At 42.4% G+C, this 21,953-nt stretch overlaps 1 protein-coding gene across 12 annotated transcripts in view; it reads left to right on the forward strand.

The window, feature by feature from the left end:
- The window catches only part of PROM1 (prominin 1), a 588,333-nt gene that overhangs the window by 388,749 nt on the left and 177,631 nt on the right, over positions 1-21,953 (forward strand). For all 12 annotated transcript variants that reach the window (XM_078678433.1, XM_078678442.1, XM_078678438.1 and 9 more), the window contains 2 exons: positions 1,098-1,161; positions 13,412-13,571. In XM_078678433.1, coding sequence (XP_078534559.1) covers positions 1,098-1,161; positions 13,412-13,571 — 224 coding nt within the window. The remainder of the gene's footprint in view (positions 1-1,097; positions 1,162-13,411; positions 13,572-21,953) is intronic.

Raw genomic sequence — 21,953 nt, forward strand, 5'->3', positions numbered from 1 at the left:
CCATTGTGGTTTTCCATTACTCACCACCAAGGTCATTAAATACCCTCAGCCAACATTATTTTGTGATCTAGCAGTCAATCAAAGAGTGCAAGTGTATTTCGTAGAGCTATTTTATAAGCATGATTTCGGGATCATGAAGAGCTATCGGATGGATCAGATTCCAGACATGTGTCTGGTCAACAAATCAAATACATTCAGTAGTAGTTGAAGCACATTAGACTCCACATAAAGGACCGAAAATATTTTAGTTTCAAACTATCAAGGTTTATTAAAAGTTAATAGTTTACAGAAGACAAAAATCAGGTAAACATCAATCTATAATAAAAATGTGTATCTTTCGATTAATATGCATTTCAATTAAATCAAAATCATATAAAGCAGAGGACGAATCAATTTAGGGTTGCCTGAAAGAAAGAAAGTAATCTAAATCTCCTACTCTGCTCTGTTCATCATCTAAGAAAAAGTCTGAGTCAGAAAATCTCAATTCAGTTATGCAATATATTAAACAAAAAATACGAATAATTTACACATACATGCAATTCTCATAACTCATAAGACTATCCAATCAGGTTCTCACTAACAAACTTCTCTCTGTGCCCTTCAAACTTGCATTAAATGTAATAACATAATGTACTTGGAGGCTGCCCACTGAAGTTGTCTTATTGAATGCCCTATTAATTAAAAAATGTCATTTATATCGCACAAAAAACATTTCTTCACATTAAAAAGAAGGAAAAGGAAAATAGTGTTGGACAATTAGCACTCCAGCCTGCTTAGAAATAAAATGTTCACGTGTTACAAAGCAAAGGTGGAAACCAGTGTTAGCCATTTTAAATTCAGGCCTACATTAACTATAGCCAGTCTAAATATGAAGAAACATACTTTTCTTCGCCAAATAGAAATTGCGTGCCTATACATTACTGTAATGTTAATATAATTCATTTAAGATAAATCATTTGTTTGTTTTACAAACTTCACTCTTTGTTCTGTGTGACTGCAGGAAAAGTAAATGACTGTTAATTATTGAAACTGTTTCAGCTCTTAAAAGTACAAAAGTTTTTCAAACAATGAACATTTCAACATCTTTTTTATTTTAGGGATATGCAGCATTTAACAATACTCCCGAACTAGTGCAAAACCAAACAAAGAATATTGAATCAGGTAAGAAAATTAAATATTTTTGAGTTAAATTGCTCTGATACACAGATTAACAAAATGGGGTCTAATTACATTTCCCTATACCCCTCGGAATACTAGGTTCTGTTACCTTGCCTTTGGAACATTCTCTACATTTCTATTCTGTAAGCCTGACATTTATGGTGGTTTGGAAACTGTTGTAAATAGTTTATTTAAATGTCTGTTTTTCACGGCTGTCTTGAGCTTGCATGCTTTTATTGTAAAGCTTCAGAGGCAACAAAGATCCCAAATATTACATTATACAAATGTTTTCCTCTAAACCGAACAGCACCACATTTTTATTGGCTGATATCTAATAAATACATTTTAATTTCCTGTGGTATATTAACAATAATTGTCTTGGTAAACTATGAAGTGCACTTAATTTGGAATGGTTATTTTTTGTTGGGCACTGAAATATTTCAGATATTCAGATATGCAACACCCCTGAAAAGGTGGTTATCATATTTCATTTACCTGCAGTAAATATGAACTAATTTATGTTAAGAGCTGGATAACATGACGCTTGTATTGAACTGTCTGCATCAGAGCCTGGAGGTAATAATATCCAGTGTCCTATCAGAAACATATATGACAAATACCAATGGTGATACAACATCAGCCTTTGCAGGTCCTGGAGGTGACACTACCCAGGATGCTATGAGAAACATAAATGGCAACTACTGATGGCAGTACAACATCAACCTTTGTACCCATATGCTATCAGAAATGTAAATGTAAAAGTCAGAGATGCAGACCCTCATGTCAGGAGTCCCCAGGGTTCTAAGTCCCTTCTTATTTAACCTGTATGTCCGTCCATTGGCAGATGTGGTGGAGAGGTGTGGTATCACATTGTACTCATATGCCAATGACACCCAAATAGTTTTCTCACAAACTTCCCATCAGAAACACTACGCTGGGTCAATCAATTACTGCCTCAAGCAGATCGCCACATAGATGGACGACAAATCTTCTCAAATTGAAAGGGGAAAAAATCCTCAACTATGGGGTCCTAAATTTTGGCGGGCTTCCATAGGCACTGCTCCCACCGCTTCTCGAAAAGTAAAAAGCTTGGGTGTTTGGCTTGATGGAGATCTGTCTATGCATCCCCAAGCAGCCATAGCTAACGATCGAAAAAAGAATACATTTTAAAACCTTTTGCTATATGTTAAAAGCGAAGGCTGGGCTAGGCCCTGAATACATTCAAGAGTTAGTCTCCTTGTATATTCCCTCACATAATTTGAGATCTGAAAAACCAGGAACAATATTGTGTACCTAGAATACATCAGGTACGTCAGGTGGGCACTCTTTGTCCTACCTGGGTCCAAAAATATGGAATACTTTATCTCAGTATATGAGGAACTGCACTGTAGTGTAGTTCCTATATTCCGAATAGGCTCTGCGCATTGGAATAACATATCCTATAGATTAGACGTAGGACTGAGGTCGACTAGGTCTCTATTGAATATATTACACGTAATAGGGAGTGCCAGCTAGCTCAGAGGTCACTAGAAACTTTCTCGAATTCACAAGAAGGGATTAGTTTCTGACAACCGCATAAACATGACAACTTTGTTTCCCTAGAATAAGAAATATATCTCTAGAGTCGCGGAAACAATAGATAAGTATTTAACTAAGTCAATTGTGCACTCTTTGTTTCTACAGAGTTGCAGAGAAACAGAGAGACGGGCGTTTTCAATAAAAGGTTTATTGAACAGTCTTCCTTCTCATGCAAGAAAAGTGAACTGCTACAATCGTAATGCAGACTGCAAAGTATAATGCGTACAGCGAGAACAATATTATAAAATAATACTGTGAGAGCATTGTATAGTTTCTAAGCCATATAAAAATACATACATAAATAACAATGACTAAAAATACTCAACTGGTGCTTCTAAATACGCCTACCCCAATGTACCTAACCTAAGTCTAGTACGCGGGAAGAAGTAAGTATCGTGTAGCATAGGTTTAGTTGTTGTTTTTGCCAAGAATCTATCTAAGATTTCTCTAGGTTCTAATCAGCTCCATACCTTAGTTAGAATGAAGGAGGTCTAGTATCTCTGTCTCGGGACTCAATTTCCCAACACCCCGCAAGGGGAGCTTGGAAACACAGGAGCTGGATTCTCGACGCGAGAAAGGCAGCCTCTTGATCAGTGGGTCAGCTGGAGGGTCAGCTTCCTTCGGCACTTGCTGTAGCGAGCTGCGTCAGGCAAGTAGATAGTCGAACTGCTCCGAACCACCGTGTCTTGCTAGAGCAAGTGAAGGTATATTTATACCTTGAAGGTGTCTAGGAATGCCATAGTTTGACATAAAGTCGGGCATAATAACGTCAGGAAAGAACCCCTAGGGAATAGTCGTTCTTTGCAAAGTACATGAGTTCTTGGACAAATCAATATTCAAGGAAGGGGAAGTTCCCTAACTGTTTAGGCTGATTTTCCAAGAAATTGTTGTGACGTTTGGTACGGGTGGAAGTAGCCATGCCTGTATTTGGTCTGCATGGGCTATGTCTAAATAAGGGCTTGCTTTCTATGCCTGGAGAAGTGTGGCTCAATGGTTAGAGCGGCAGACCCTGATGCAGAGGTCTGGCCCGGGACCAGGGTTCAATTCCCGGTCTCGGGGGGTCTTGGGCTCAAAAAGAATTCCACGGACCTGATAATTCTCGCCTCGGTGCCTATTCCAATCATGGAGTCCCACTCTGCAACTCTGGGCAATAGCTTGCTTAATCTCCACAACGGCCACCACAACGCTAAGGATGCCTGGCCTCCACCTTGGGGGTGCCCAGGAGTGGACACCTCACAGGGAAAGCCAGGATGGGTTCCACAGCGGTATTCGTACAAGCGCCTTGAGACCCTTGCGGATGAGTAGTGCGCTATACAAGTATCAATTTACATTTACATTTACATATATATTAGGGCAATGTGAATTGTACCTACATAAGGGCATGAATCGGGAAAATTCACTCGGAGCCTAAAATGCCACACAACAGCACCTCCTTACTACTTTTCCGTAAAACTCTTTAAAACGTGGCTCTTTTAATGGTAGTGTCTTCAGTCATGCTACAGTAGTGCTTAGCGCCGGGAAACCCATGGGTAGCTGCGTTCTTTACAAATGGCAAAAATAACTAAAAAAATAAATAAATAGTGATGGCAGTACAGCATGAACCGTAGCAGGGCCCAGAGGTGTGAGTATCCAGTGTGCTATCAGAACATCTTCTCTGATGGATTACAATTTGTGGCAACTACCACCAGAGGGCTAAGGTGTCATTACTAGTGATGCCACTGGATCCCTATTACTACATATTGCTTTATCTCTGCCCAGTGTTGTTACTCATAGAAAAAGGATTTAGATAGTTTAAGAGCAAATACATTTTCCTAAGACACTGCAAACTCCTACCAGGTTTATTCCATGAAGGAGATGCAGAGCCTTCGAGTTCTGGGTCACAGTTCACATTTTAACTGCTGTGCAGAAGACAGCAAGTTACCTGATTTTAATTTAGGCACAACAAGTTTAAGATTTAAAGTTGTGCATTCTGCGCCTATTGACACCTTCTTTGGTATCTCATTATATTAAATGTTCTGAAGCAGTGTCTGGTGCTTCACCCTAAATGGGTTAAAATCAGTACTATGTGTTTGTCCTAAAATTACATGGATTGACAGTCACCGCTGTGGCAACCAATTATTGACTATAATTCCTCGAGAAAAGTAGAACCCAGAGGCATGGGAACCGCAGAGTTATAAACTGCAGTGATAGAGCTTTATAGAATAGAAGAATAGAACTTCACAAAAGAATTAAACTCAAGCAAAGTGATAAGATACTCAAGCGCCCTCCAAATCTTTACTGCAAGGAGGCAGTTGAACAGAATATTGCAAAATCCGAAGCCCTAGTGGACACAATTGGCTGGAAAAAGGACACATTGTCTATGTTTTTGTAAATCTCAGGGCGACTTGTCTGCTTAAAACACTACTTGGGAAGCAATCAAAAACTCTTAGCTATGAAAGGGAATGGGATCAGAGAGATACTCCTAATGATTAGCCACTTTAACTCAAAGGTAGGAAACTTGGAGAGGCTACAGTAGGAAATCTTGGAAAAAAAAACACATGAGTATAATGACATTACGTGGAACAAGCATTGGCCAAACCAGTAGGTCTGTCTCCAAACGTCTTGAGTATTGACTTTGCCAGTGCTTTTTCCCAATCGCATACAAACACACACATTCATGCATACACTTAGCTGGCAATCTTGCAGGGGTTTCATATTAAGGAATCCCCATTCCAAGGTGTTCACCGAAGCATACACGGGCATTGTGTTGCGTGCCCATGTGTGGCTCGTGATGCATGTATTGTGACAATAATCCTGTGCATGACTTGTGACATGTGCATGCCTATGTCATGCTGCATGGTAGCCTTTTTTAATTTACCATTGTAATTTGGTGGGTGGCCATGTTAGAATGACTAATTAAAATAACAAAAAGTGGGTGATCTCAAAGCAAAAGGAAGTTAGTAGCCTTCGCAGCACTTTGCATCTGCAAGGCCCTCGTAAAAATAAATAAATAAAATGTACAAAAATAAATAAAGAAAAAGTACAAGTTCCTGTCCCACTCTGGATGGAGAGTGGGACAGGAAGGAGCTGGAATGAGGGGAGTTAAAAGTGATCTCATAGAAGGGAGGTAGAGATGAAAGTAAAGATGGTGGTAGCAAGGAAACAAATGCTGTTCCATTGTGTCCAAAATACAATCAAGAATCGGCATAGCCTGTCAGTTTAAGGTTTCTATGGTATATGGTATTAGGCCTGACGTGAGTCAAAGATCAAACCTTTGTGTTAGCTTTTAGGCATTTTAAGTACTGGATGTAGGAGAGAAAATAATGGCAAGTATTAGAATGCAACCAAATGCAAGACAGCTGCTTACATTTCAGCACTAGCAAGCTAGACTTTCTGTTGTTTTGGAAAACAGTTAATGCAGCCTTGCTTTGTATATGTGAAGTCCAAGCCTAATGAGGTTATGTACAGAAACATATGCAGGTGACATTTATCAAATTGGAAAATCTAGAATCCCCGAAACACATTTTACTTCCTTTCTACCTCATGCCTCCTTAAAATGAAAGGTAAAGGATTGAACCAGACCTCCAGTGGAGCAGCTAAGACTAGCCATCAGCAACAATCAGCTCCACGTAGACAGGCAACTGATGACAGTGTCACCATCATTTATTTGCTCTTAATAAAACGTTCTCCTGCGACTCTCTTAACCGTTATTTATTTGTGTCCACACTTTATTTTACTCTTACATTTGGTGAAACGTGTGATTTATATATTTTCTATTAACTATAGTTAGAATATGTGCATCTTAGCATTGACATGAGTGGACAAATGAGTGGACACAGGTGTCCGATTCCACCTTAAAGACATGGCATTTCTGCTTGCTGTGGATACCTCTCTTTTTGTGTCAGGCACCATAGTCACTGTGTTCTCATTAAAATGTATTTTGTGCTAGCTTAATATGTTTTGTTGCAATTTATTGGTTGAACGATGATTCTCAGCACACGCATTGCATGAGAAGCAGAGGAGGTGAATACTCGTATGTGAGATATTGTGAAGGCCGCTATGATTGAAGAAGCTGACATTGTATTATTCACAAGAAGGAGGCCAACACCAAGTACAGCGGGAACACTGACTTTTGATTGGTTCAATGTCTTACTCGTTGGGAACCTATACAATGCATCGTTTAAGTGTATGAATCTGTCATGCAAGACTTGCCTCATCCACCTTTGCAGGCAGGCATCCATTTCTCTCCCTTGAGACCCAATGCTCCTTATATTTCTACTCATATGAAGGACCCAGTCAGTCATTCAGCCTGGCATTGTACACCTTTAACACCTGTGATCTCATCTGCAGAGTTCCGCAAGGTTCCTCACTGAGCCCGACTCTCTTCAATGCGTACATGATTCCTCTAGCCAGCACTTTCTGCTCTGCTCCCAAAACTTCAACGTTCTCTCCTAAGCTGATGACAAACAACTTGTTCTCTCCCCCACGCACAAGATGCTCAGTACCCAGATCGAGTTTAATGGCTGCATGACTGAAATCGCTCTGTGGATGAAGATCAGCTGTCTAAATCTAAACACCGACAAGACTGCAATCATGATAGTTGGGAATAGAACATCACGATCCAGCCGCCTGGTGGCCAACAGATCTAAGACCAATACCTACCACAACCACCCTTGCCAAGAACCTCAGGATCATCATTGACTGTAAACTCGGCATGACCTCCCTAGTCAGTGCTGTCACAGCCATATGCTTCCATGCATTGAATATGCTGAAGAAGATTTTCAAATGCCTCCTATGCCACACACGCCCTGGTTACAAGTAAGCTGGACTACGAGAACACACTCTATGCCAAGACAAACAAAACACTGACCAGAAATCTGCAGACCATTCAGAACTGAGCAACCAGAATCACTCTCAGGCTCTGACGCTGCACTCACATCACGCCACATCTGAAAGAGCACCACCGGCTCCCCAGTCACAAACAAGCACAATTCAGACTCCTATACCCACACTTTTAAGGCAGTACATAATGCTGGCCCAGCATACTTCAGCAAGTGCATCTGCTTTCACAAACCTTCCGGACACATCAGCTCATCCGGTCTCCAACTTCCACAAAACAGATCCGGTGGTCGAGCCTTCTCCTTCATAGTGTTCCTAAATAGTGGAATGACCTGCTGCTAGACAAAAGAGCTTCCTTCTCACTTCTTGAATTCCACAAGAAGCCAAAGGCCTGGCTTTTCGACTAGTTGCTCTAGGTGTACCTAGACTCACGTCTGCTCAAAGCAAGGATACTCTCCTGGATGACAGTGCACTCTCCAAATCTGTTTAACATAACATAGATTTACTTTCTAGAGTAAGTAAAGGTTTTCATTTCTTGTTTGGAACCTTCATTTAGTTCTCCTTTTGATGCTACATTTGCTTATACCAGCTGCTTCGATTTTTTGGACTTCTCTACGATGTTAGCTTAGACTTAAGGAGTTTCTCTTTCTGGAAATGGATCTTTATCTCACTTTTCATATGTTTACTTTAATAACGTGTATTAGCATTTGCCGATTTAAAGTGCCTGAATTGCATGCTGTATTAGGATGACTACTGATTTATGCTTAATTTATCTGAATTGACACTGTAACTTTATTGGTTTGTTAATAAACCTTTATGATATGCAAAATTACCCTTCTCTGTCATTCCTGTGGGCCAAATTTTGCTTCACTGTTATTGATATACTCCTTAATTTAGGATTTTAACCCCAGTTCAAAATAAACATCCATCCCAGTAGACATAGCAGAGATTCAAGTTTACACCAAGTTTGTGTGGTGCAGAAAGTATCTTTATCTCTCACGCTATCACAACATCCACATATCTTGAGCATCTGTATCCTGGGCTCTTCATTGCCCCCCCACCCCCCTGTCTTGGTCAGTGGGACATTTGCGATGTGGGATATCTTATAGCTACAAATTACATCTGTTTTTGGGACTACTCAAAAAAGGTGTATGCTACCTAGTGCACAGTAATAATGTTCCCAGTTCTTTTGTGGCACTTGGTTCAGCATTTGATCTTTCTAAAAGAAAAACATGCTGTACAATTTAGACTTCATATAACATCAGAAAACGTGTCTGAAGGTTTACCACCATGCTTCTCAAATTGACAACCCGTCTTTGGAGCTAGGTCCGCATAACATTTAATATATGAGCTAAAGGCCAGGAGTAAGGAGCCTCTCTGCAGTTATTCCCACCTCATTCACTGCCTGATTGTACCACCTGGAATAAGACATGTTATGTCTACCAGTGCAAAATAAAAATTCTCTGAGAGAATAGCCGTTATCAAGGGTTACCCTTTTTCACATAAACAAAGACATGTAACTCCACTGGCTTCCGTGGCTAGCCCACACCTTCTTCAATACCAGCTGCACCATTTACAGAAACCGTACAACCTGCTGCCAACATAACCCCTGCTTATCTTGCAGACAAGATCACCATTACTGGTGACTCTTAGCACACCAGCAGCCAGGGCACTATCAGACTGGAGACTGATAAGTGTAAATAAGAAAACGAACAAGGCGGCAGGCTTTTTCTATCCATGCACCCAGCACTTGAAAAACATCCCTGTATCCATCAGGTATGCCCCAAAACTGCTCCAATTTAGAAAAGAATTGAAGATGAACTTATTTAAAGAATTCTATATCACAGTTCATCAACTGCCCATAGCCCAGCTACCTCTCCTGTCACTCACTGACTTTGTTTCTCTTTGACCCTATACTGCGCTCTGCTTTCTCTGGCTGGGTTTGTGCTATAGAAACACCACATACAAACATGCATGCAGGGATGTATACACAAATAACAGAAAGGGCCTCATGTACACTACACACCACCACAACACTACCCTAAAACACTACCCCCTGCAAAACCCTCCCCCGAACCCCAGTCCTGTCCCTACACCCAAAAACTAACCTGCACGTCACCCCGACGCTACCCTAAACCACTACCCTACACTAACACCACAACACTACCCTAAACCTAAAACACTTCCCCCTGCACAACCCTACCTCGACCCCCAGTCCACTCCCTATACTACACCACTACCCTGCACGACACCCCAACACTACCCTAAACCCCAAAACTCTACCCTACACTACACAAACACCACAACACTACACTAAACCCTAAAACACTACCCCCTGCACAACCCTCCCCGACCCCCAGTCCTGTCCCTACACCCAAACACTCCCCTGCACGACCCCCCAACACTACCCTAAACCCCTAAACACTACTCATACACAACACTACCCTTAATCCTAAAAGACTACCCCCAGCACGACCCCCCCGACCCTAAACCTTTAAAAACAGCCCCTCTTACCTCTCTCTCCTCGTGTACTCTGTTCTGCTTCCTGCATCATCAGAGGGGCAGTGACCGTTGCACATCGTTGTGAGGAAACACCTCAGTTTCCTCACAATGATGTGGTTTGCATTACAACGCATGCGTTGTTACAGTGCATGCGATGTAATGACATGCGTAGAAATGGCTACAAGTTATTACAGTGCATGCTTAGTAACGCTTCCATAGTAATGGTACGTGGTGTAATGACCGCATACAAATGGATGTTTACCCTTTTATTTGCTCTATACATGGAGCCCCTAGCCCAGAGGGTAAAAGACTTCCCTCAGATCACAGGAGCCGTCTTTGGAGGGGAGCAACCTACAGTAAGCCTGTATGCCGATGATGTTTTGGTGACTTTAAATAAACCTGCCGCAGCCTTGCCAGCATTTTTGCGGGCCTGGAGGCGTTCAACCTGGCGTGGGGTTTCTTGGTCAAAGCAGAGAAATCGCAAGTGTTAGGCCTTTCTATACCGTTGGCATTAGCATCCCACCTAAGTACGCAACACCCAATTCAGTGAAAGACCACTGCACTCCTTACCTGGGGTTCAAACTGACGCCCACTCTTCAGTTGACCGCCTCTATAAACTACCAATCCCACTACCGACAGGCCAGAAGCGAGCTAGCTTGCTGGAGACATCACCAGATATCTTGGCTGGGCCGGATATGGGCAGTCAAAATGACCATCCTCCCCAAGATATCTATTTCAAACACTACTGCTTGCCCCACTGAAGGTGAATGCTCACTAAATTACAGAGTTACTCCAATGTATCTGGATGGGGAATGAACTTTGCATGAGGAAAGAGCTAAGCTACCTCCCACCTGAGTAGGGGGCCTTGGCATACCAGATCTCCACATGTACTACAAGGCCTCTCATACCTGGTGGAATGGCACCAACCTGAGTCTGAGAAACATTGGCTCTTCCAAGATGGGATGGTAGTGGGTACCTTTCTCTGGAAGGCTGCCTTTTTTAGGATGATAGTGGGTACCTTTCTCTGGCAGGCTGCCTTCTAAAAAAGCACACAGACCGGTAAAGCTATCTCTCCTCACTTTCACACAGGTGAAGATGGAAGCATGGGACCACACAGGTATCAGATGCGGACTGACTTTCTTCCCCTCTCGTATAACACCATTGTTTGATAATCCAGATTTTACCCCTGGTCTTGACCCGGGAGCGTTTAAGTTATGGAGATGTTCTGAGTGCTGCTCAATGGGGCATATGCTAGACGAAGAACGGGTGAGCCCCTTCTAACAACTAAGCACAGACTTTTCCCTACAAGACTACATTACCTACAACACCGTCATTGGCTGTTACATCCAAGCAACAGACCCAACATTCAGAGGTACCTCACGCCATATGAGAAATGGCTAATAACCCGCTCTTCGGGGAAACAGCTCATTTCGGAGATATATATATTTCTGAACCAGCGTATCAAACATACCTATAAGGCCAGACAACACAGGTGAGAGCAAGACTTGGTCCAGCAGTTGAGTGACAGGGAATGGAGAGATATACACTATAGGGCGATCACACCGCTCGCAACACCTCTCTCACCGAAACATTCTTAAAAATCGCTTCATATTGGTACCTTACACCAGTCCGATTATATAGAATGAACCCAGACCATTGTGCCTTGTGTTGGAGGGGCTGTGGAGCCCAAGGGACCTTAGTACACCCACTGTGTGACTGCCCTCGGCTCTAGTCACACTGGACACAAGTTGTTGATGAGATCAACACCCACCTTAAAACGCAAATACCCAGATCCCCAACTTATATTTTGTTACGCTCAGACGTGGCAGACGGATAAGCCTAGCTCTAGGAGCATCGATAGAGAACATTCTAACACACTGGGGCTCAACGCAAGTGCTCACACACACAGGTTGGTTACACTGGTTATGGAACATCCTTGGGCTGGAGAGAATTTCTCTGACGCTCACTAACCAAGACACAACCTTTGGAAAATGTTGGCACCCTTATCTGTCACTCATGTCTCACGATTTCAGGGAATTAAAACATGCTCAAAGTATCTTTGTCTCCTGAGATTTTCAGAAATTAACTCTAGCACCTAACTAGACACAATTTAGCACTGTGTTGATTGTCATCTTACACCTACGAGAGTCATGTGAACTCAGTTCGGGGGGTGGGGTTGTTGGGGAAGTTTCCTTTTTCTGTGTATATTAATCAATGCCTCGATATTAGGAATTAGTGTTCACTCGGGAAACATGATATGATGCATATCATTGCTTGAATTAAAGAGATTGGAACATAAAAACACTCTCACCTGCACATAATTTAAGCAACAGCACATTAGAAGTGACAACACCTGGCAGGCTTTTACCTAGGGTTTTTGTCAATGCATCACTAATATAGTCCCACACAGCATGAGCAATGAAAACCAAGGCTGTGTACCTGAATACAGAAACAATGCAGGTGTTCCTCGAGTTTAGTAGTGGGGTTCAACTGGTCGTATAAAATATTTCTATGCATTTGTTCAATAAACTGTCATTAAGAGGTTGTGGTAAATGGTATCCCCTGTGCTGACTAATGTTCTTTTATATGTTTTTTATCCTTGTCTGTGGACCTCTACTGCAATTCTAAGCAGCCCTTCCTTGTAAGTTTGTCAAAGGTGTACGCAGTGTGTAGAACACCGCCGTTGCATATTGTTTTTTTCATTTGTCCCAGACGTCAGAAAAGTCAGATATTTCTTGTACTGTAGAATGTAAAGCAGCACCTTTCATTGGGTGATCAGGATATCTTGTGTTACACATGCATAATTTACTAGACCTGTTGATACTCGACCTTTCTACCTTTTTATCAGAAAATCAAGATTAAAAAAGCAAGATTTAGAAACCCGGATGTAGGTAAGCTGGGGTTTCGTGCTGCAGTAGGTTTCGGGAAGCTGCTAAGCTTCTAATTGCCTACCAGCAGTTTAAGTATTTTGTTCCAACTTGAAAATCGGCAGATCAGGACAGAATGCCACAAATTCCAAGTGCTGCTGGAGGGCTGAAGCATGATGAAAACTGTCATCATCCATATGAAAAAAAATCTATGGAAGAAGGAATGTCTGACTTTATATCTGCACTCATTACCATTGCGGCAAATGTGTGTCAAAGCTGAATGTTGTGAAAAAACCTTCTCTGTTGTGTGGAAAGTAATCGGCTCACCGTGGTGCCTGTGTTGTCTTTACGGTACTATTCTGTTACTGCCATGCATCACCACATTCTCTCTACAATGTAAGTGTTTGAGTCATCTGTCCATGGTAAACACACAATTGCAGTTGTCTACGATTCTGTTTGTGTCAACATTGTGCCTCTTCCTTTTGTAGATGTCCAAACTGTTTTGGATTCAATTGGCGGAAATCTATCCAACTTCTCCAGAGTGAGCCCAGTCGAGCATATTCTCTCCAGCGCAACCACCCTTGTCACAAAGAGCGAAGCATATGTTCGAGAGTATTTCCCTGTGGTTGAACAGTATGATTTCTACCGGTAGGCAATATTTTCATTCTATATGATCAGAAAATGTTCACATTTGTGACAAAATATTAAATATTATTTTACCCTTGGTTTCACCAGTTCTAACTTAGTGATCATTTGGTGGAGACATGCTGTTGTGACTAATCTGTTGTCATCTTGGTTGTTCAGTTGCTTTGCTCCATGGGGAATAGTCCCTAGAGCCGCAGGTCTACATCAACACCCTACTATGTATTTCTTTTTTACTATTGTGTTTCAAATCAAGTGAAGCTAATTTCAAGCCAGTGCAACATTTTGATAGCCAGGAAACATATCATATCCTATTAAGAGTTCAATTTGCATTTACCTGCCAGTTTTGTTTAGATCTTCGGCTGAGGTGGTAATCTCCATTCAGAAAGCCAATCAGATAAGTACAATGGCTCCGAGATTAATCCAGTACAAGCTTCATGTGAAGTCAATGTTTACTGTTGCCCTACCAGCTACATTTGGAAATCCTGGTTAAGGAGAAAAGAGTCTAAATATTTTATAACTAAATCTGACTAAACAGATAATCTGACTTGTGCATAATTTGTGTGCAGATTCTGTGGATTGTGATGATTAGCTCTATTGAATATATTTTACAATGTAATGCTACCTGTACTGTGTGCACGGTTAATAAGAAGAGTACATTCTTCTTTCATTGAGAATAATACAAAAGGACTGTAATATCCAACATTACCCAGCCAACGTGTTTGGTCCGCTTATAGTTGGGACTTGTCCAGGGCAAATAAATGTTTTTTTTTTTTTTTTCAATTTCTGATCATCAGTATTGTTGCATCATTGTTATATTTTTTGTTCTAATTCTCATGCGAGGTTCCTGTTTCGTAACCCATTGGCTGCAATTGCAATAATACAACCTTGCTAGAACTTTCAATAGTTAAACTTGGTGGGTATTTGATTAATAGAAGATTCTTTTTGAGGTTAAAGAGTTTCAGTGTATATTTTTGACCAATTCATGCATTTCTAATGCAAACAATAAGCAGTAGGTCTTTATTTCCTCAGCGAGGATAGGGAGACTTTCAGTATCTCATGATGTGTGGCGGTCATTTGAAAGGCAGAGATCCGTCTTTTTTCCCAGTCTCTATCATAGTGTCTGTTGATTCAGCACCATTTAGACAGACATAGTTTTCTTTTGTTCCAGAAGTATATGTGATTTACACATTCAGCAATAGTATCCTTGCATCAGCGATAAAGAATTTATTAAGCATCCGTGCTGTGGGGTTGTTTTCACAGTGATGAGAAGGCCCTCCCTTGTGGAGATCAGTACTGTTTTTGATTCCCTGATTGGACGTAATCCCAATTGTAAAGTAAGTTATACTATTCAATGTTCTTCTGTAGCTGCTGCATCAGTCCACTTTGTTTGAATGAATTTGCCTTAAAACAAAACAACCATCCAAGATGGCTACTGTGCGGTTATGTACACACATGGCAGCCGTCTGTGGAAAAAAACAGGCTTTGGCAAAGCCAGTAAGTGTCACGAGTGAAACCTATTGACTTTGCCAATGCTTATTTCTAGAACAGGTCAACCGTTTTTCTAAATAACTCTAGACAGTCACGTACATTATCTGTGTCCTCAAATTGTAGATTTTGTTGGATTTTACCACCTATTATATAGGAGAATCTGTTATAGCAAACATTTCCATTGTAATGCTTTGCTAACGTACAGTATCGTAAACGTTACTTGCTTAGTAGGTTAGTTCTTCAGTGAGGCTGTAACTCAATCCCTGATTGTAAAAGCTTTTTTTGCTTTTACATCGATTGGTAGAGGCCTTCATCTCTAACTACATGGATACAATCCTTTAAGGCTAACTTCAAAGATTCAAATACCGACCTGAGTCAGTGATTGGCTTGAGCACCATACCCCGTCAGTTTGTTCTCATCCTGGTAAATAATATATTGTTCCGCCGGCACTACTTGTGAACTAAGAGTTAAAACTAGCCCTGGAATTGTTTTAGCACCTATCACATGTTGCACACATTGATTCTCTCATACTTCATTGGAGCGTGTGGGTTTTTTCTACCCTAGAGGTATCTGTAACAAGCATTGGCAAAGGCAATAGGTCTTATTTATTTATTTATTCAAAGTTTTATATAGCGCGAACAAGATCTTTACAGATATCAGAGCGCTTCACAGAGGTAGGGGCAACAGGAGGGTGACTAAACAGACTAATGGGAACAATATAATAATCAGAAGCATATTAGGATAGCAGTCATGTACAGATAAGATACCAATAAACAATCTGGTAGCCAGTAATATAGGACGGCGCAAAGTCATTGATCCAGCTACAATAGGGTTCAGGTAAACTTTGGCTGTAGGGATGGCTTATACCATTTTCTTAGAATTAAAGAGAACAAGGGGTGGGGGCATCATGAGGGTGAGTAAACAAACTAGTGTGTACCATATAGTGGTCGGTAGTAGGAGAGTAGCATAAAAGGCTCGCAATCAAGTAAGGATATAATGCCAATATACAGTCAGGTAACCAATGATAAAAAGCGATGCAGAGTCTCTGATCCAACAACCTTAAAGTTCAGGTGAACTTGGCCATAAGGATGGTTTTCACCTCTTTCTTGAAGAATGCAGTGGAGGAGATAAGCCTGGTTTCAGGAGGGAGCGCACTCCAGATCCTGGGTGCCATTCCTGAGAAGGAGCGTTTGTATGTTTTTTCCTTCCGGAATCTACGAGGTTTCAGGAGTAGACTTTTTGCACTTCTGTTGGATCTCGAGCCTCCTGATATATACAGCTTTCGAGCGAGGTAGTTGGGTGCCTTGTGGTGTATGGCCGAGTGTGTCATAACGGCAATTTTTAGCTGTATTCTGGCTTCAAAAGGCAGCCATTTCAGGGATTTTAAGTCTGGGGATATATGCGAGTGTTTTCTTGAGCCAGTAATGAGTCTCGCGGCAGCGTTCAGGGAGGCTCTTAGGGGTGCGGTCGTTGATAGCGGGAGTCCGCTGAGGGCCACAATTCCATAGTCTATGCGGGGGATGACTAGTGCTTGTACAGCAGTTTGGAAGTCCTTGGCCGGGAGGAAGGGTTTAAGTTTCCTCAATGTGTTGATTTGGAAGTTAGCTCCTTTCGTTGCTTTGCTAACGTGCTGCTGCATGTTGAGCTTGGCGTCAAGAGTGATGCCTAAGGATTTCGCAGAATCCACGATGGTGGGTTGGACATTGAGTGCTGTAAGGTGATTAAGCCAGATTTGGGTGGTAGTCATTTTCGCAGGAGGTGAAATCAGTAGGAACTCAGTTTTCAGAGCATTTAGTTTGAGGTGATTAACGGCCAGCCAAGATTGAGTGTTTCTAAGTGTGGAGTTCAGAAGTTTGATATCTTCCGGGGATTGTAGCTTTAGGTAAAGTTGTGTGTCATCAGCATACATATGGAATTGTACATTGGATGCTTGGAGCAAGGTGGCGAGAGGTTCCATGACGAGGTTGAACAGTGTGGGGGAAAGGGAAGATACTTGTGGGACGCCTAGATCGACTGGCACAGGTGAAGACAGCACATTGTTGATCTTGAACCTCTGAGACCGGTTATGTAGGAAGGACGTAAACCATTTGAGAACAGTTCCAGATAGACCCATTCTAGTGTTTAGCAACTCCAGTAGGTTCTCGTGTTTGACCGTGTCAAATGCTGAGGAGAGATCAAGAAGGATGAGGAGGCAGGAATCATTGCAATCAAGGATTTGGAGGGCGTCATCAATTATGTGCGTCATGGCCGTTTCCGTGCTATGTTTCGCTCGGAAGCCTGATTGATGAGGGTTGAGGAGATCGAACTGGTCAATGTGTTTTGTTAGCTGGAGTTGTACACCTTTTTCCAGCAGTTTGGCCAGGGTGGGGATATTGGTGATAGGGCGGTAATTGTTCAGGTCAGACGGGTCAGCTGTAGGTTTCTTGAGTATAGGCGTGACTTGCCCCACCTTGAGGGAGTCTGGGATGAGACCTTGTTGGAGGGAGCTGTTGATGATTTTGGCCCAAAGTGGGAGGAGCAAGGGGATGAAGTCTTTTACAGCATTGGCAGGTAGGGGGTCTATGAGGTGATTAGAGGGCTTCAAGGTGCCGAGCACTTTGTGTAATGCTTCTTCAGAGTAGGTGTCGAAGGACAACCATGATGCGTTATTCTTAGGTTGAGTGTTAGACATTCTGGTGTGGCTGGGGTATCGGCTTACGTCATTGATGAGGTCACTTCTTATGTTGTCGGTCTTTAACTTAAAGAAAGTAGAAAAGTCTTCGCAGTGTGGGGTATCGCTTGTTGTGCTGTTTGATTGTAAGGGTTGTGTCTTGGTTTGAGTTTTGATTAGTTCGAACAGTTTTTTTGGCCTGTTTTTTGCTTGGTCCAGCTGGAGGCTAAAGAATTTGCCCCATAAAGCTGGTTTGATAGATGTGTGTTTACTTTTTTTACTGCGAGCATGTGCAACAAAAACAAGAAACAAAATACATGCTTTCTCCTTTTAAAAACAAGGAAAAAGAATGGAAAGAATAACGATTTCACAAAGTAAATGATGTGCCCACTAGCCCTCACGCTGAGTGCAGTTATTTTTCAGCATATGTGATCAGTCCAAATGCCTGGTGCTAGAGAGCCAATAATTAAAGTCGGCTGACCTTTTGCCACATAGTGTATGCTTTGTCGAGAAGAAGAACAATGTGAATAACAGTTGAGCAGGCCAATGGATAAAGAGGGCAGACTCCAACTTTCTATATGAAATCATATATGTATATATGTTTATGTATTATTTATTTGATTACCTGAGCTTACTAAGACAGCTAAATATTTCTCCAGACCTAAAAATGAAGACAGATTATTTACAGAACAATTTCCAAATCTATTGGCTTAAGACCAATAGATGTGACAGGGAGGTTTGAATCGTGTGTTCCCTTAAGGAAACTGTGATGCTCCACCGAGGCTACCTTCGGGGCTATATGGGAGAGAATCCCTCAATCAGTCCTGATTACTGCCCATTGTTTTTGTGCCCTCCAAAAATGTTCTTTGTGTGCCTGCCACTTACAGAACCACTGCCCAGAACCCAGAAATTAATTGTCTAGTTCCCAACTTGAGAGGCTGAGGAGTACTCTGATTTGCAGAACTTCTTTTGTAGTTCTGTATGAGTGTCATTCCATTTATGGGCCTACAAAATAAAGCTAAAACAAAATAGGAAACAGCCATTCACCAAGTAAATGCAGAATGTCCGGTTCAGTACTGCTATATTTTACTTTCTATAAAATAGATCACATATGGACCTTACTTAGAGGTAGGCAGAAGCAGGGCCTCTATCAAAAAGCAGTGGATATTTCATGTGCTGTATTAGAAATGGATTAATATCAATGGCTCTCTAAAGGAGGTGAACGGGGTATCCCCTACCGATTTTACGCTACCCCAAACCCCTAATAATGCTACCCATCTTATGGTTCCCATATAAATACGAATAAAAACAGGCTGTCTTGGAGATCTCCGGTTTTCAATCAAACCCTCTTCCCCCCCACCCGGGCTGTGCTATCTTACTTTTTATCACAATGGCCAATTAGCAAAAGCAATTTACCAAGGTCAGTCAGGCTCATGTGGTCGCAAGGGTATATTGGATTTGTAGGTTTTCTAAAAACACACCATCCCCGATGCCAACACATGAGCTGCAGATTATGATGATTTTTTCATTGTGTACCAAGCATTCAATGTTGTACTACTGGTACCACACCAAGAATATCAACAAACAAAGTATGTGCGTTGTAGAATGGGTAGGAGAGTTGGTCTATAACTGGACATGTGGATCTGCAAGTGAGCACGTAACTCAACTAGCAACATGTTTTGAATCTCAACCCTGCCTAGCCGTGAAATTGCATATACAGGCTCTACTGTAGCAGGCCTGAGATTTGTTTAAAGGTCTAGTTGTCTAGATGGATGACTTGTTAGTGTTAGTTCTTCAGTACATACCTAAATGAGTGCTCCCTTGTGACAGGGTGCGGTGTTAGAGCATGTGCAGGTTCCATGAAAGGCTCGAGAATGGCACCTGGTGGTGTGTTATATACGATGGGGCCTGCTTCTCGCATTAGATTTGCATGGTGGAATGTTGAGGAAGGCTATTGAGCAGTATTTCCTATGGGCAGAATAGTAGCAGTATCATATTTGATATCGATGAGTTCGTAATAGCGAATCCTCTCCGGTAGTGCGAGTGGATCTGACATTACATGTGTGGGCATTTCGATGCTCGTGGCTGTCTCCAATTCACATCTGGGTGCTGGGGGGACAGCTACATCTATGCAGTCCTGATTGAAGGCCATAAACTCGGGGCTCAAGGCAAACTGCGGACTACTGACTCTGAGTGGCCTTTCTGGGATGGTGACATGGGGGTGGAATTGTCACCCGCATTCCAAGGGGTAGGGTCTTGTTAGTGATCAAACCTCCCGGTGTAAGATGGCAGACAGGACAACATTTAGAGAGGGCCTGTGCATTTCAAAGTTGGCCTTTTAAACTGATCGTATCTTCAAAGGCCATGGTGGGTATAACTACTGGGGCTCTGACTCCCGAAAGTAGTGATGCTTTCGGATTTGCAACCAGAGTACTCTGGTGCAATGCTTTGACATCAACACAAGTAATTATTTGGGCAGGAGGGACTGCAGCTTGATTACCTCCAAGCTTGTAGTCGCCTGGAGCTTGTCGTTCTCCAGGAAGGAAACTATCCCTTAGTGGATTTTGCCTGGACGTTGCTGGCCTGCAGCTAAGTGCCAACTGTCGTGGTTCGGGACCCATTAGTACCCTCCAAGGGTCTGTTAGCTGGCCTCCTGTCCATGAGATCCCAGGGACACAAAGGATCTCACCATTTCCACCAGATCGCAAGGACCGCACTGGGGTGCGGCGGAAACGTGTGGAAGTGATTGTCGTTTTGGGACAAGAACCGTCCTGACGTAAACTGTTATCACACTGCGCAGTGGAGTGTGTTCATAAAGATTAGCACCCACCTGAGGTGCTAAGTCGTGAGGAGTTGGAGGAGTGCAGGGGAAGTTTGCAGAGTCTGGGGAACCCATGCTTGCAACCAATGGTTCTTGTGCTAGTTGCACTCAGGAGCAAGCGGTGTCCAAGTTGTGCTGGGGGATCTGAGCTGGGAGCTGAGACTATTTTCGACCTCCAGATCGGGAGGACGACAGTGCCTGAGATCGCAGCCTCCATCCAAGGCCGCTGGCTCCCTCTCCCTTGACCCACGCCACTAGGTACTTTGTTGTGGAGAACCCCATGACATGGCCTGAGGAGTTTTGTCGTGCCTTGTGGGCAACTACGGTTGGCTGTTAGGAGCTATGGCAGCTCGCACCTCTGCCTGAGGGGAAACATTTCTCCACATTTGAAAGCGCACAAGCTTCCTGGGTCACAACCTTTTTTCTACGGGCAGGGGGGGGGGTTGCAGGTGCCGCCGCTCTAATCCATAATTGTCTCTTTATGTGTTTGGTGGTTCCGACTGTCTAGCCACCGGGCGCCCGCAGGGTCAAAGTGCACCGTTGGCTGGTGTAGTTGAATGACTGAGGAACTGGGTCACGTGACATAGTCAAAGACCTGTGACTGCTTGACCTTCCCCCAAAGGAGAAAGTTTGTCTATTGCATATAACTGTAAAGTTTATATACAGTATGTATCTTGTTTTTGTTTCAGTGTGTGTGTAATACAAAGATCAGTGTTTTATACATATAATAGTCTTTTTTGTGGTGAACACAGTGTGTTGCGAGGGTGGTTTTGTGCCAACAGTTTACAATTGGGCCCTGAGGATAAGCCTGACTGCTAGGTGCCAAGCTACCCACGGGTGAGCACAGGTTATCGGACACGCATATAGTATTCATCCTATCTAGAGCGGTGGATTCTGACTGACTTTGATGCGTCCCAGTCAACTGGAAACCGCTGAGTCCAACACTATGTATTTTTGAAATGCGCACAAAATACTGAATTTGGGAATAGTGGTTATATGTACACCTCTGAATCTGGGAATTTAACCTTTTCTTTGCAGATTTTAGTCCGCATAGCCTTTACTCCTCAGCCTTTACTCCACATGTACCTTACTCCACATGTGCCTTACTCTACATGCCTTTACTCCCCAAATAAGTGTTTTGTTTGGGTTGAGGCGTGATTAAAGGTAAAGGAGGGTAAAGGTGAATTTAAGGTATAATGGTGGGCAGAGGTAAAGGAGAGCAAGGGTGATTTTAGGGTTAGGTGGGGTGTAGAGGTAAAGGGATAAAGATACTTTTCAGGTTTAGAGGTGGGTAAAGGTAAAGGGGGATAAGGGTGATGTTAAGGTTTAGGGTGGGTGGAGGTAATAGGGACTTTAAGATTATATATGAAGCTGTGGAAAGGTATTATGTCAACTATGGATACATTTTTGAGACATCATATATTAT

Source organism: Lissotriton helveticus, chromosome 2_2 (assembly GCF_964261635.1).
Source record: "Lissotriton helveticus chromosome 2_2, aLisHel1.1, whole genome shotgun sequence".
NCBI classification, from domain to species: domain Eukaryota; kingdom Metazoa; phylum Chordata; class Amphibia; order Caudata; family Salamandridae; genus Lissotriton; species Lissotriton helveticus.